This window comes from Taudactylus pleione, unplaced genomic scaffold, assembly GCF_031769625.1.
Source record: "Taudactylus pleione unplaced genomic scaffold, aTauple2 ptg000451l, whole genome shotgun sequence".
Taxonomy (NCBI): domain Eukaryota; kingdom Metazoa; phylum Chordata; class Amphibia; order Anura; family Myobatrachidae; genus Taudactylus; species Taudactylus pleione.
The window spans coordinates 4,008,785-4,022,777 of NW_028284853.1; the positions used below are offsets into that span (position 1 = coordinate 4,008,785).

The 13,993-nt window shown below is 45.5% G+C and overlaps 1 protein-coding gene across 1 annotated transcript in view; it reads left to right on the top strand.

Annotated features, from left to right (window-relative positions):
* Positions 1–11,734, top strand: part of RGS11 (regulator of G protein signaling 11) — a 172,079-nt gene extending 160,345 nt beyond the window's left edge. The window contains exon 19 of the mRNA XM_088448150.1: positions 9,256–11,734. Coding sequence (XP_088304276.1) covers positions 9,256–9,379 — 124 coding nt within the window. The 3' untranslated portion in view covers positions 9,380–11,734. The remainder of the gene's footprint in view (positions 1–9,255) is intronic.
* The last annotated feature ends 2,259 nt before the right edge of the window (positions 11,735–13,993 follow it).

Here is a 13,993-nt window from a genome sequence, read left to right on the forward strand (position 1 = left end):
GGTATTGCTGTTGGACTGTCAATTTGCCGCTCAAGATCACTTTCTATTAATGAGAGAGTGTCTATGATGATTTTGGGAGGTAGACGGTAGCGTCTTAAAACCTCATCATCGGGCATTCCAAAAAGGGTGACACGTGTTCGAAATATCTGGGGCCTTGCATGCCTACGATGCCTACGCCTGGGACGAGTTTGAGGTTGGTCGTCTTCCGGGAGCAGGGCCAGAACAATTCGCCCCAGATCTACCTGAAATTCAAAGTTTACAATGTAAGGCTTTTGAGCCACCCCAAAAGTAACATAAAACAACTTAGCTTTATGATACCATCCATAGCTGCTTACATGCCGGGGTATTGTCATGATACGTATAAACTGTAAAAAAGCCAAAAATGAGACATCAAAAATTTAGAGGGTGATTTTATGTTTGTCAAATTGGTGCAAGCCAACACATAAAATAGGCGAAACACACATTTGGCCATCGATGAAAACGACATTGCACACCGTACGTCAAATAGGGGTCAAATGGACCCCAAAAATGGAAAAGGGAAAAGCAAAACTGGTTTACATGATGAATAAGCCTCGAAAAATGCGTTAATTATTTCGCAAATGCAAGTCACTACACCAACAGTCAAAAATGCGTTAATTAGTTCGCAAATGCAAGTCACTACACCAACAGTCAAAAACGCGTTAATTAGTTCGCAAATGCCAGAAAAATAATGGACTTACCAAAATCGAATATATAAGATTTCCCTCAAAAAGGTCTTTGGGTCCGAAAGCCAAAACAAACTAAAATAGATGAAATTAGTGTAAAAAAAAAAATATCAAACAAAAAACCAGAAGTAGACACCAATTGGCCACAAATTAGACTGCACAAAACTTACCAAATCAGGAAACGATGGCAAAAAATAAACCAAAAAAATGCGAACGGAAAACCAAAACAACTGTAGCAAACCAAAAAAAATACAAACACCGCCAAATCCTCCAACCGCAAACAACCAAATCCAACCAACTTAACCGCCAACAATCCAGCAACGCAACCTCGACTCCACACACACCAAGCCATAAATAGTGTTTATTTTCCCGCACAAATTAAGGATGAATCATAGGGACGCACAATCAATGATGCGGCCGCAAACTAAGGACGCATGTATAAATACGTCACGAAATCACATTTAATTTCTGGTTGATTTCATTCTGGAAGCAGAGACATGGCTTCAGACCAGGGAAACAATGGCCAAAATTCCGGCGGTAAGGCCTTCATGCATTTTGTCTCAATGATTCTTTAAAAACATAATATTGTGCAAGTTGTGAAGTGGCTAAATCTGCATATTTACCCAAATAGGTGAGGAGGATGACATGGAAGAGACTGCTGGCCCCAGTCAACCCGCCAAAGCTGCCAAAAAAAAAAGGCAGCCACATTTCACAAGCAAGGAGATGGAGGTTTTGATCCAGAAGTGCGTTGACATCCTGCCCCAGGCAGCCAGGAATATGAGCCAAAGCCAGAAGTGGAGAATGTGGGAGGAGGTCGCCGTTGCTGTCAATAGGGTGGGTGATTATGTCCGTCTAGCCCGGGATGTCAAACGGCGGTAAGTAAACACTTTCCCATCCTATAAACAAACCCCATTGTACAAAAAAGGATAATGGTTCCAATTTCAGTCCACAGATGGGCAGACTTCAAATATCGTCTCAAGCAAAAACTTGCCGACAGGGCTAGGCATGCAAGGGGGACAGGTGGGGGGCCCACCCCTGTGTCATTGGAGTTGACAGACTTAGAAGAGCTGGCACAGGGGTGTGTGCAGGCTGTGGAGGTGTTTGGCGTGTCCAACATGGATACGGACATGCCAGACTTTGCGGCTCCTCATGTTGGCCAAGGTAAGTCTTGTGATGTGACCAACTCTGAAATGCTATTGTGCCAATGTGTAGATTCTAATGTGAGTCTTTTGGCATTTTTCCTAACAGAGACAGAGGCGGATGAGTCTGCTCCAGAGGGGAGCCTTGGCCACAGAATTTCTGCTGGCTCTGCAGGGGTGGAACCAGTACATCCGGCTGAGGACCCTGCAGAAGCCAGTCCAGGGCGTGCCCCCTCGCAGGCAGTGGGCCTCCTCACAGAACTCAATTTTAAATCGGATTTCCATACGGAGATTCTGCAGAGGATGGACGCCAGTCTGATACGGGTGGCTGAGGCCCTGGAGCAAAATGCTGCGGCCAACGTGACCATTGCTCAGGCCCTGGCGGAAAATACCAGGGCCAACATCCGCATCGCCGATGCCCTGGAGCAGCTCGTTCGCCAGCACATGGTGGAGCCGACCTCCCTTCCTGCCGGAACATCCGGATCCTCCTCCTCTGGCACAACATCAGCCAATCCTCCAAATGTGCCTAGCCCTGTGCCTAGTCCAGAGGCCACAACATCTGCCTCTGGACAGGCCAGCCCGATGGCATCCCGGACCCGGTCTGGCGCCCACCCTCACCCAGCCAAACGGGCGAGAAAACGGTGACAGCAATGGCGACTTTTCCCACACTCCTTCTGTGCTTGGCTCATATTCCTTTCTGGTCAAAACTTCCCTCTCCTTTCTTGTGAAATGTTTTTAATTTTGGTATTTACGTTTATGTTACCAGTTATGGCTTTTTTTTTTTTTTTTAACAAATATCTTTGCCACAAAAAAAAGGCAACAAAATATTAGGCCAATTTGTTTGTGTTTAAACAATAAATTTAAAACAAAAAACTGACATTGTATTGTGACATTATTGTACAAATGGGTTACATTTAATCCTGGCCCTAAAGGCAAAAACTGACCCTCTTAAAAAAAAAAAAGGCCTCTTTAAGGAACGTTTAAAAAATCACATAGCGATGCAAATTCCACAGTAAACCAAAAAAAAGGGGAGCTAATTAAAACATGATGACATTATTGTTACAATAGGCCATAACCAACAAATTGTGGCCAAAATAAAACAACAAAAATGTACGCTAATTGATTGTGTAATCATGACATTAGCAGCTCTGATTTCCACCTGCGTACGCTTTTGTGCTATCCCAATAAACTGCTTTCCAAACACATACCAAGCCGGTTTTCAATCCAACACTAATTACTTTACTGACCAGCCGCGATTAATCACAGCACCATCGTTGAGTCCCGGGACGGAGGAGAAGGCCATCGCCAATGTGGTCGAGTAATCCTGACCCTAAGCTGTGCGAGCATTTTGAAGGGAAAGTGGATGTTCCAGTGACGTATGAGACGGTCCGAACACATTTGACGTTCGCATCTGCTAATGTATGTACGCCCCAAAAACGCCTCGCCACGCCTGCGTTTTTTCATCTCCACCCCCGTCAACACCCAAAAACGCCCTGTTCTGTCAATCACATTTGACATGTCACTTCCTGTACGCTATTTTAGGAACGAGAGAAAAAAAGCTTGCAATCTGCCGTACGCACATGCGCAGTGTAACACCGACGCATGCGCGGTTAGTCAACATCGGAACGCAACGAGCGTACTGTTGTTAACGTGCGGCTCTGAATGAGGGCCATAGTTAGCTTGCCGGTGGACGGCATGCCGGCTATTAAAATCCCGGCGTCGGAATACCGACCCGGGACAAAACATAGGCGCCAAAATCCTGACGCCAGTTTAGGTACAGATGCCGGAATCCTGACAGCTGCCATCCTGGTCGTAGGTATAGCGGAACGCCTTAGCTGTTAGCCGCGGGGGGAGGGGGGGTGAGCGTTAGGCACCATGGGGGGATAGGGTTAGGCTTTTGGGGGGGACGTTAGAGCTAGGCACCACCGGGGGGACGGTGGGGTTAGGGGTAGGCACTGAGGGGGGACGGTTAGATTTAGACACCACTAACTGGGAGGGTTAGGGTGCAGGGTGGGGAGGGTTAGGGTGCAAGAAGGGTGGGTTAAGGTTAGAGGCAGATGGTGAGAGGGTTAGGATACTTACGTACCCCCTGTTGGGATACTGAGCATCGGGATGCAGCTGTCGGCATTTTGATAGCTGCCATCCCGACGGCTGGTATTTCATACCCAACAAGTAGCAAACTTGCACCAATTTCTTCAGCAATATCACCTGTGCACGGTCATAGACATTAGGACATGTTGCAATCCGGTACAGGTTCCAGAGACTGGCAATTAAGGTGTTTTTGAGAAAACAGTAGAAAATGTTACTGAAACATACATCAGTAAAAAAGGGTACTTACCACACTGAGGCCATCATTTTCCATCTGCCCAATCCTGCTGATAGTGGTCATCACATCATGTGACTGCCCGACACCGTTTCGGTGCTACGAAAAGCACCTTCATCAAGGGAACCTTAAGTTAAAAAAATAAAAATAAATCTTACTTGGAGTCTATGTTATTACCATAATATCGGTAATAGTCCAGCAACGCTCGCCTTGCTCCTGCCACTTGTCTACTCTTTAAACAAGCGACAGTACTGTATAAGCCCCTCCTTCATTAACTTCCCATTCATATGGCCCATATCTGAATTTTGAAGGGACATTACCCCCAAACTACACGCATGCTTTATTTCCGTTTAAATGGGCTGTAACACAGATAAGAATAATATAATGTGTAATATCATGTTTACAGGGAGCACTATGTCCCCGTTTCACACGATTTTAAAACTTTATAGTTTTTTTGGGTTTGATTTACAGTATTGGGATTAGGCAGGGCTCCTGGGGCGTAACTATAGCAGGTGCAAGGGGTGCCATTGCTCGACAATTAAGGGGCCCGCCTCCCCGGCACCCATTGGCATCAGTGCTGAATGGTGCAATAAGAACAGATGATTCTGTATTGAAGACAGAATGTGACAGTCCACAAGCTACTTACCACAATATTAGTGTATTCAGAAGTGTATTGAATATACTAGTAGCATGGTAAGTAGTTTGCAGACTCTCCCTTTCTACCAGCCCACAACCTCGTAGTCCGAGCTGGATTAAGGGCCTGAATCAATACCGATCGCATCTGCGATTACGCACACAAGTGGCTGATTGTTGCATTCTGCGCATGCATCGCAATGCGTGTGCACGAAGACTCCACTACGATCGGGACTGCGCAGACCCATCGCAGAGTGATTGACAGGAAGTAACCGTTTGGGGGTGGTGACGGGGTGGTCGGCGAAACTCAGGCGTGCCAGTGCGTTTGAATGCCGTTACAAGGGCGGGAATAAATTAGCCACTGCGACGCCATATGCAGCCTGGGCTTTCACAAGGTCAGACCTTGTGCAAGTGTGCGTGAGGCTCCGATTGTACTCGATGTTCTAGATTGTTTTGCAGACGTGCTAAGTATTACTGGTATATGTAAGGTAAAGTGGGCGTCCTTATCTTAGGTTGCGAAGGCATTTGCGATTGCAATCAGTAGCATATCTTCGCAGTGAGACTGCGTGCGTAATCGCTGTTGCGATCGCAGTAGCGATCCGTAATGAATCAGGCCCTAAGGCTTTTAGGGGCCCAAGGCACTTAAGACTGGGGAGCTCTAAACAGCAATATTTGGGGCACAGAGTTCGGGTTCTTGTACAAAAGCTTTCGGTGAATACTTGCAAAGGGGGTGCAAATACACATCACGTCCCCATTTTACATTACGCAAGGCACATGGCTTCCCCAGCTTCTGGGCTGTCCCCTGTCTCGAGTGCACAGCAACTGAGAGCGTTCCCTCCCTACCTTTCCTCCGCACAGAACACTGCAGCCCATGGGTGGGACTGTACCTGAAAAGCAATACTGTCCAGCCAGAATTGGGACGGTTAGGGGGTATGCATACATAGTCATACACATATATACAGTCACACACATATATACAGTACATACATACTGTCACACACATACATACAGTCAGGTCCATAAATATTGGGACATTGACAGAATTTTCATATTTTGGCCTCTATTCACCACCACAATGGCTTTTAAATGAAACAAACAAGATGTGCTTTAACTGCACACTTTCAATTTTAATTTGAGGGTAATTACATCCAAATCAGGTGAACGGTGTAGGAATTACAACGTTTTCTATATGTGCTTCCCACTTTTTAAGGGGCCAAAAGTAATGGGACAAACTAAACAATCCTAAATCTAACTTTCACTTTTTAATACTATGTTGCAAAACCTTTGCAGGCAATTACAGCCTGAAGTCTGGAACGCATAGACATCACCAGACGCTGGGTTTCATCCCTGGTGATGCTCTGCCAGGCCTCTACTGCAAATGTCTTCAGTTCCTGCTTGTTCTTGGGGCATTTTCCCTTCAGTTTTGTCTTCATCAAGTGAAATGCATGCTCAATCGGATTCAGGTCAGGGGATTGACTTGGCCATTGCATAACAATATGAGCATATAATATTGCCCGAAAACACTTCAGAATTCATCCTGCTGCTTTTGTCAGCAGTCACATCATCAATAAATACAAGGGACCAGTTCCATTGGCAGCCATACATGCTCACGCCATGACACTACCACCACCATGCTTCACTGATGAGGTGATATGTTTTGGATCATGAGCAGTTCCTTTCCTTCTCCATACTCTTCTCTTCCCATGACTCTGGTACAAGTTGATCTTTGTCTCATCTGTCCATAGGATGTTGTTCCAGAACTGTAATGGCTTTTTTAGATGTTGTTTGGCAAACTCTAATCTGGTCTTCCTGTTTTTGTGGCTCACCAATGGTTTACATCTTGTGGTGAACTCTCTATATTCACTCTTGTGAAGTCTTCTCTTGATTGTTGACTTTGACACATATACACCTACCTCCTGGAGAGTGTTCTTGATTTGGCCAACTGTTGTGAAGGGATTTTTCTTCACCAGGGAAATAATTCTTCTGTCATCCACCACAGTTGTTTTCCGTGGTCTTCCGGGTCTTTTGGTGTTGCTGAGCACTCCGGTACGTTCTTTCTTTTAAGAATGTTCCAAACAGTTGATTTGGTCACACCTAATGTTTTTGCTATCTCTCTGATGGGTTTGTTTTGATTTTTCAGCCTAATGATGACTTGCTTCACTGATAGTGACAGCTCTTTGGATCTCATATTGAGAGTCGACAGCAACTGATTCCAAATGCAAATGTCACACCTAGAATCAACTCCAGACCTTTTACCCGCTTAATTGATAATGAAATAACGAGGGAATAGCCCACACCTGTCCATGAAATAGCTTTTCAGTTGATAGTCCCATTACTTTTGGCCCCTTAAAAAGTGGGAGGCACATATAGAAACCGTTGTAATTCCTACACCGTTCACCTGATTTGGATGTAATTACCCTCAAATTAAATCTGAAAGTCTGCAGTTAAAGCACATCTTGATTGTTTCATTTCAAAGCCATTGTGGTGGTGAATAGAGGCCAAAATATGAAAATTCTGTCAATGTCCCAATATTTATGGACCTGACTGTATATATATATATATATATATATAGTCACACATATACACACATACATAGTGACATACATACATACAGACAGTGCCCCAGTCCTGAGTCCCTCTTGCCTTATAAGCTGGTGACTGTGGATAGTCTCCTTCAGCACTCTAGGTCTGCAGAAGCTCCTCCCCTCCTCTCTATCATGCTGCTGGCACTGACCGTAAAATGTTGTGTAGCTCCACCCCTCAGCTTGGACTCCACCTCCCTCTTCTCTACTCCAGGCAGCTCGCAGTGCAGTCCTGCTCTGTACTGCAGCTGTGATTAAAGGATAGGGGGCCCCGCCATATGCCCCTCCCCCTCCTTCTTCTGGCAGTGGATTATGTGCATCAGATTCAGGGAGCAGAGCAAAATGGGAAGAAGAAAATGGCAGAGGTCGAGGAGTGTGGTAACTAGGAGCGTACCAATCTTAGGCACTGTGCAGCATAGTGTGAACTGGGGGCACTACTACGGAGCATAAAATTAACAACCGCTGCAGATAGAGGTGTTTCTCTAGAAGCAATGGGGTCCTACTCATAATGTTGCTATGGGGCCCTCTAAATTCTAGTTGCCCCCCTGCATGGCTCATAAACTTGAAAGACCTCTGTAAATAGTTTATATGACCTAGTTTGTAAATTCCCTCCTGGATTTATGACCGGCGGCTGTTTTTTTTTTTTTATTATTACAAATTTCTAGCATCTGAATTTGTTATTTCAAAATTCTTTTAGTCCCGTCCCACTACCCGCTCAGAACTCCACTGAAATCTTCGGCGACAACGTGCATTTTGCACACTGTGCGTGCGGCCAACTGCGCAACTACACGTGATTCGGAGTCGTGCGCATCTAACCCATATCTCCACTCGTGGCTGAATCGATGTAACTGGTTTGTTACTGGGTGTTTCCAGGTAGGATAAGTGTTCCGAGGGCGTGCGAAGATCTGGGCTGGTGCAAATGTACGTCAATAGTGACCACGGCTACTTTCACAAGCGGATTGTTGGGGTGGGGGGGAGCGACCGCTTCGATGAGGCCAACTCTGAATACAGGAACGCAGAACAGGCACCTCACTGAGATTAGCCTCCCTTCTATAGCAGTGCATACATAAAACACACTCTAGTTCTGGGTAGGGCCGTAACTAGGGTAGTGCGACCATTGCCAGGGCACAGGGCACCGCAGGGAAGGGGGCACTGTTTGGGCCTGTCAATTTTCCTGTTTATTATCAGTCTCACTTTTAGGTTCCTCTTCTTTTATCCCCAGCATCTCCTGGCCTCTCCTATCTCTTCCCTGGCCCTTCCCCATGAGGCCATGGCTCTTTTTCAGATACTCTATCTTATGTCCCTATTTAAAAAAATGGGAGGGGGGCGCCAATGCTCTCTCTGGCACAGGGCACCAAAAGTCTAGTTACGGCTTTGGTTCTGGGCTTTGGATGTAGGGCTGTAAGGAGTACGGGGCGGCCATTACCATCACACAGGGCTGGATGCCCTGGAGGCGGTACTAGCCATACTCACCCTATGCCAGTGGTTCCCAAACTCAGTCCTCAAGGTTGTAAGGATAGCCATGTTTAAGCAAGGATATTCATCCAATCACATTGACTGAGGTGCTAATTAAGCAGTCTGTGCTCAAGCACCTCTTGGGACGCTCAGTTATGACTACTTGAGCACCGCTCAGGGGGCGGGTGCAGTACAGGGCTCAGCAGCACCCTGTTACGATGCTGTTAGGAAGTGTAACATAAAACACGCACAGTAATAATAATATATGTGTTATTGCTAAAGAAAAACAACTTAATTTTCAATAAATGAGATAAAATAGCACAATGTAATATTTAGGTATAATATATTTATTTATTTTACATGTCATTTCTGGATGTGAATTGCATTGCAGTGTGTCAGTGGTCTCGTTTCTCTTCTAGGAATGAAATCCCTCTGGAATGCCAAATATACGTTGTAGACAAAGTAGTCCCTGCCCAGGAGGACCCCAGCATATCACAGGCGGAAGCAGACGAAGAGAGCTTAGAATCTTCCACCGTGTTTTGACGGGAAATCTTATACAACTGTCCCAACCCCTTTTTTTTTTTTTTGCTTATCTCCCACTTAGAGGACCAGGTGCCTTCATACAGGAACACGTGTGTGATCTGGGGATAATGTATCACATTGCACACAGTAGATGTCGGTGTCTTACGTGTATTATTAATGTTATTATGTGTGTATGCTGCAGCTTAACTCGAACAATAGAAAAGATCATTTGATCTGGTGTAATATTTTAACTTTATTGATACGAGCAATATAGGAACTTTTTTCGGGATCTGAGAGGCTTCACAGACTTGTACTGCAGGACACTATAGTCATTAAGGGCTGTTCCGGAAAGGTGCAAATTTAAATTAAGTGTAACTATTTTTTTATTAATCTGTTTCAGAGTCGTGGACAAGGTCCCGGCTCGATGCATGCATATTGTATATCTGTATTAGTGTTGTGCACTCGTCGTCTATAAGGAAAAAATCATTGGCGGATTTGTGACCCCTCTACAGCAACTCTCTCAAAGAACTGTTGTTTAAAGGCTTATTTCACTGCCTAATTGTGAATAAACCATTTGGATATAGAAGAAGATTATTCAGCAGTGAATCATAATTGTTTCGTGTTTGCCAATTGGATCCTCAATATTTCATTGTATCCTAGTGCAATCATCATTCCCTTAAGCTCTTTTAGAAAAGAAGGCACTCAAAAATAAAACTTATCTTATAGAAAATAAATTTTGGCCCAGGACATTACGTGACAGTTAATGAGAGTTCCTACATGTACCTGCTGGAAAAGGGCCTGTTTTCCATAGCAGCCAATCCATAATGCCCATAAAGCAGGGAGGTGTGGTTGCTGCATGTTTGGGGGTGTGGTAACAGTGAGCATGTTCCACACCCCCAAGGAGCTTCAAAAGCTCTAAACTGCCCTCAACACCCCTCCCCATTTTAAAATCACCCTTCAACTTCCACTTGCCTGTAGTGACAGAGGCTAACACTCACTATGCTGAGCGGGTACCTACCAACTTCCTGCAAGTCAGAAAAAGGTGCCGACCCCTCAAATCGGGACAGTTGGGAAGTGTGACCAATTAGATGTTTGCTTTTTTAATTATTTAAAAATGCACTAGAGAAAGGAGAACTAGAATCTGATTGGCAGCACTGTAACTTGTTGCAGCTTCCATAGATGTCCCTCAGAAAAGGACACTAAAGATTGTCCAGTATTCTCCATTTTGCTCATTATATTTTTGTTATTAAGGCCACCATTTTGTTTTTATAGTTTTGTGCAAAAGAATTGCCTGCTATCTAGTTACACTTATTGCTCACAAATTCTAGCAGGGTCTGTACTGGGCTTGAACCAGGGTGATGCTTTGTGGCATAGGCAGACACTGGCGCTAATGCGATCGCAGAGACAGGCGCTAATGCGATCGCAGCTGTGATTTTGCACGGACCGCACTGCGAAAATATGCTAATAGTACCAAAACTTACCCGAGGATAGGGACACCCACCGCTGCTTTTTCATTTGCGTCCAACGTTGCGTACCAGGGTAAATATCAGTAAACATCGAAGCACAAACAGCCATGCAGCCTTTGCGGCAGGTCTGACCCGTCTCAAATACAGCGTCTCTCCTGACAGGCAGAAAACTCTCATGCTGTGTCTGAGATCGCAGTGGCTAATTTATGCACGCCCATGTAACGACGTTTAAATGGTCAGGAGCGCCTGCGTTTTTCTAACACCCCCCTCCCCCGTTACCTACCCCAAACGCTGACAACCTGTCACTCACTTTGTGAATGGGTCCTCTTTGCGTGTGGAACTGCAAGAAAATCGCGTGTCCACAGTGCTTCTTACATGCATGCTCAATGGCAAACGATCGCTCGATCTGCGTAAAAATCGCCATTGCGTAAATCTCTGAATCAGACCCAGTGTCAGCGCTAGTTTCTGCCCCGTTGGAAAAAAGTAGTGACAAAGAACAAAAGGAGGCGCAACAATATCACAAACATTCTCCCTTTGACTCCATAGCAACCAATCAGATTCTAGCTATTATCTTCTAGCAGGTGCTAGTTAAATGTTAAGTAGAATCTGATTGGTTGCTGTGGGCAACATCTCCACTTCTAAAAACTCTCACTTTAGTATATTTACCTCTTTGTATTTTCATCCCAGAGGAATTAATGGGCTTATCTTGTGAGAGAGTTCTGCATTTCCAGTATAACACTGAAGCTACTAGGATTGTCCAGTTCTGATTGGTTTTCCTGTCTTTTCACTGGTCCGATTGTTCTTTTGAAGCCACCCGGTATGGCATGGTGTAAAAACGAAATTGTATTCATTTACTTATATACATAAGGAAATATAATATATTGCTATAGTAAATAATAAAATACTTAAATAAAACGGTTTTACAGGGAAATTCTTTATACTGACATCATATTATATATAATTTTATGGATGATCGAGAAATGTCATTAAAAGAGTTGCAAATCTTGTAACGTATGTCCCAACGTATGTGACCATATTAATGTAATGTAATATGTTTATTATTATTTATTTATTAACAGTTTCTTATATAGCGCAGCAAGTTCCATCGCGCTTTACAATTTGAATCAACATTAACATTATACTGGGTTGTAAAAGACATACCTACATAAAAGACATACCTACATAAAAGACATACCTACATAAAAGACATACATAAGGGTAAGAGGGCCCTGCTCGCAAGCTTACAATCTATATGTTGAGAAATATTAACAGTGAGGAATACTTTTTATAGGGATGTAGTCACCATCCTGCAGACAGTGCTGGGGGACTGGCACCATAATCCCAGCAGCAGTCAGTATCCCGACTCCAGAATCCAGATGGCTGCAATTCCAATGGTGAGTATTAGTGTTAGGTTTAGGGGTTTGGCACTAGGGGGAGGGTTAAGGTTTGGCACTATTGGGAGGGTTAGGGTTGGGCTGCAGGGAGGGAGGGTTAGGGTTAGGCTGCAGGGGGGAGCATTAGGGTTAGGCTGCAGGGGGGAGCATTAGGGTTGGCTTCAGGAGGGGAGGGGGGTAGTGTTAGGGTTAGAATACTTGCGTGCATGCATCAGGATTTCCACCGTCTGGATTGCGCTGCTGGGATTCTGACCGCCGGCATTATCAGCGCCGGGATTGCATACCCAACCCCATGTATAAGCACTGCTTATTATTTAATCATAGTAGAATGCATTGCCTGTAGTTGGTTGACATTTTTATATGTACAATTATATATATATATATATATATATATATACAGTGGCGGTTCTAGGTGCGGGCTAACAGGGCCGTCGCCCGGAGCGCTGACACCTAGAGGGCGCCACTGAGCCCCCCCCCCCCCCGAAAAAAAAACCAGAAGGGAAAAAAAAAAAAAATGCGCCGGTGCAATCCCCCCCCAGCCACCGCAGCCGGGAGGCTGCATTTGCCGGGCAACTGCTGATATTTGTTATCAGCAGGCACCCAGCTCCCTCCCTGCAGCGGCAGCCGAAAGCCGGAGCTCACTCCTGAGTTCCGGTTTCTGGCAGAGAGAGAGTACTATGGGAGGGACGTCATGATGTCATGACGTTTCTCCCATAGATCCGAGGAGCCGCGGTCGGACCAGAAGGCAGGGTTAGGACTAGACTTTAGAGCGCAGATGGACCTGTGACGTCACATCCACGTGACCCGGCCTGAAAGGGGGAGGGGCGGGGATGGTAACGGGGGACCTAAAGTGTCCCCTCGCGGGCTCGCTGCGCTCGCCACGCTTCGGGCACGGCTGCTCGCTGCGCTCGCCACAATTATTTATTCCCCCTCTATGCCCTAGTGGATGGTAACGCAGGAATGGTCCAGCCTCCTGCAGTGGTCACGTGGTGGATACGTCACAGAGTTCCTTTCTCCAACTTGGAAATAGCAGCAACCCAGAAGGCAGCGGCAGCAGGAGCGCGGCTAAAGGTAAGTATTGTGTTTTTTTTTTTTTTTCTTACAGTCGGAAGCACCAGCACTGGGGGGGCATTACTACTGGGGGACAACTATAGGGGGCATTACTACTAGTGGACACAACTACAGGGGGCATTATATCTGGGGACTTTACTACAGTGGGCACTTCTATAGGGGGCATTACTAATGGGGGCAGTACTACTGGGAAGCATTACTAATGGGATTACTAATGGAGGGCATTACTAATGGGGGCAGTACTACTGGAGGGATTACTAATGGGGGCATTACTACTGGGGAGCATTACTAATGGGGGGATTACTAATGGTGGGATTACTAATGGGGGGATTACTACTGGGGAGCATTACTAATGGGGGCAGTACTACTGGGGAGCAGTACTAATGGGGGGATTACTAATGGGGGCATTACTACTGGGGAGCATTACTAATGGGGGCAGTACTACTGGGGAGCATTACTAATGGGGCATTACTAATGGGGGGCATTACTACTGAGGGAAATACAATAAGGGACATTACTACTGGCATTACTACTGTGGGCACTACTAATGGGGGCATTACTACTGTGGGCACTACTATAGGGGGCATTACTAATTGGGGAATTACTACTGTGGAGCTTTACTACTGGGGGAACTACTATAGGTGGCAATACCACTGGGGGTACTACTAATGGGGGCACTGCATGGGGGGCACCACTACTGGGGC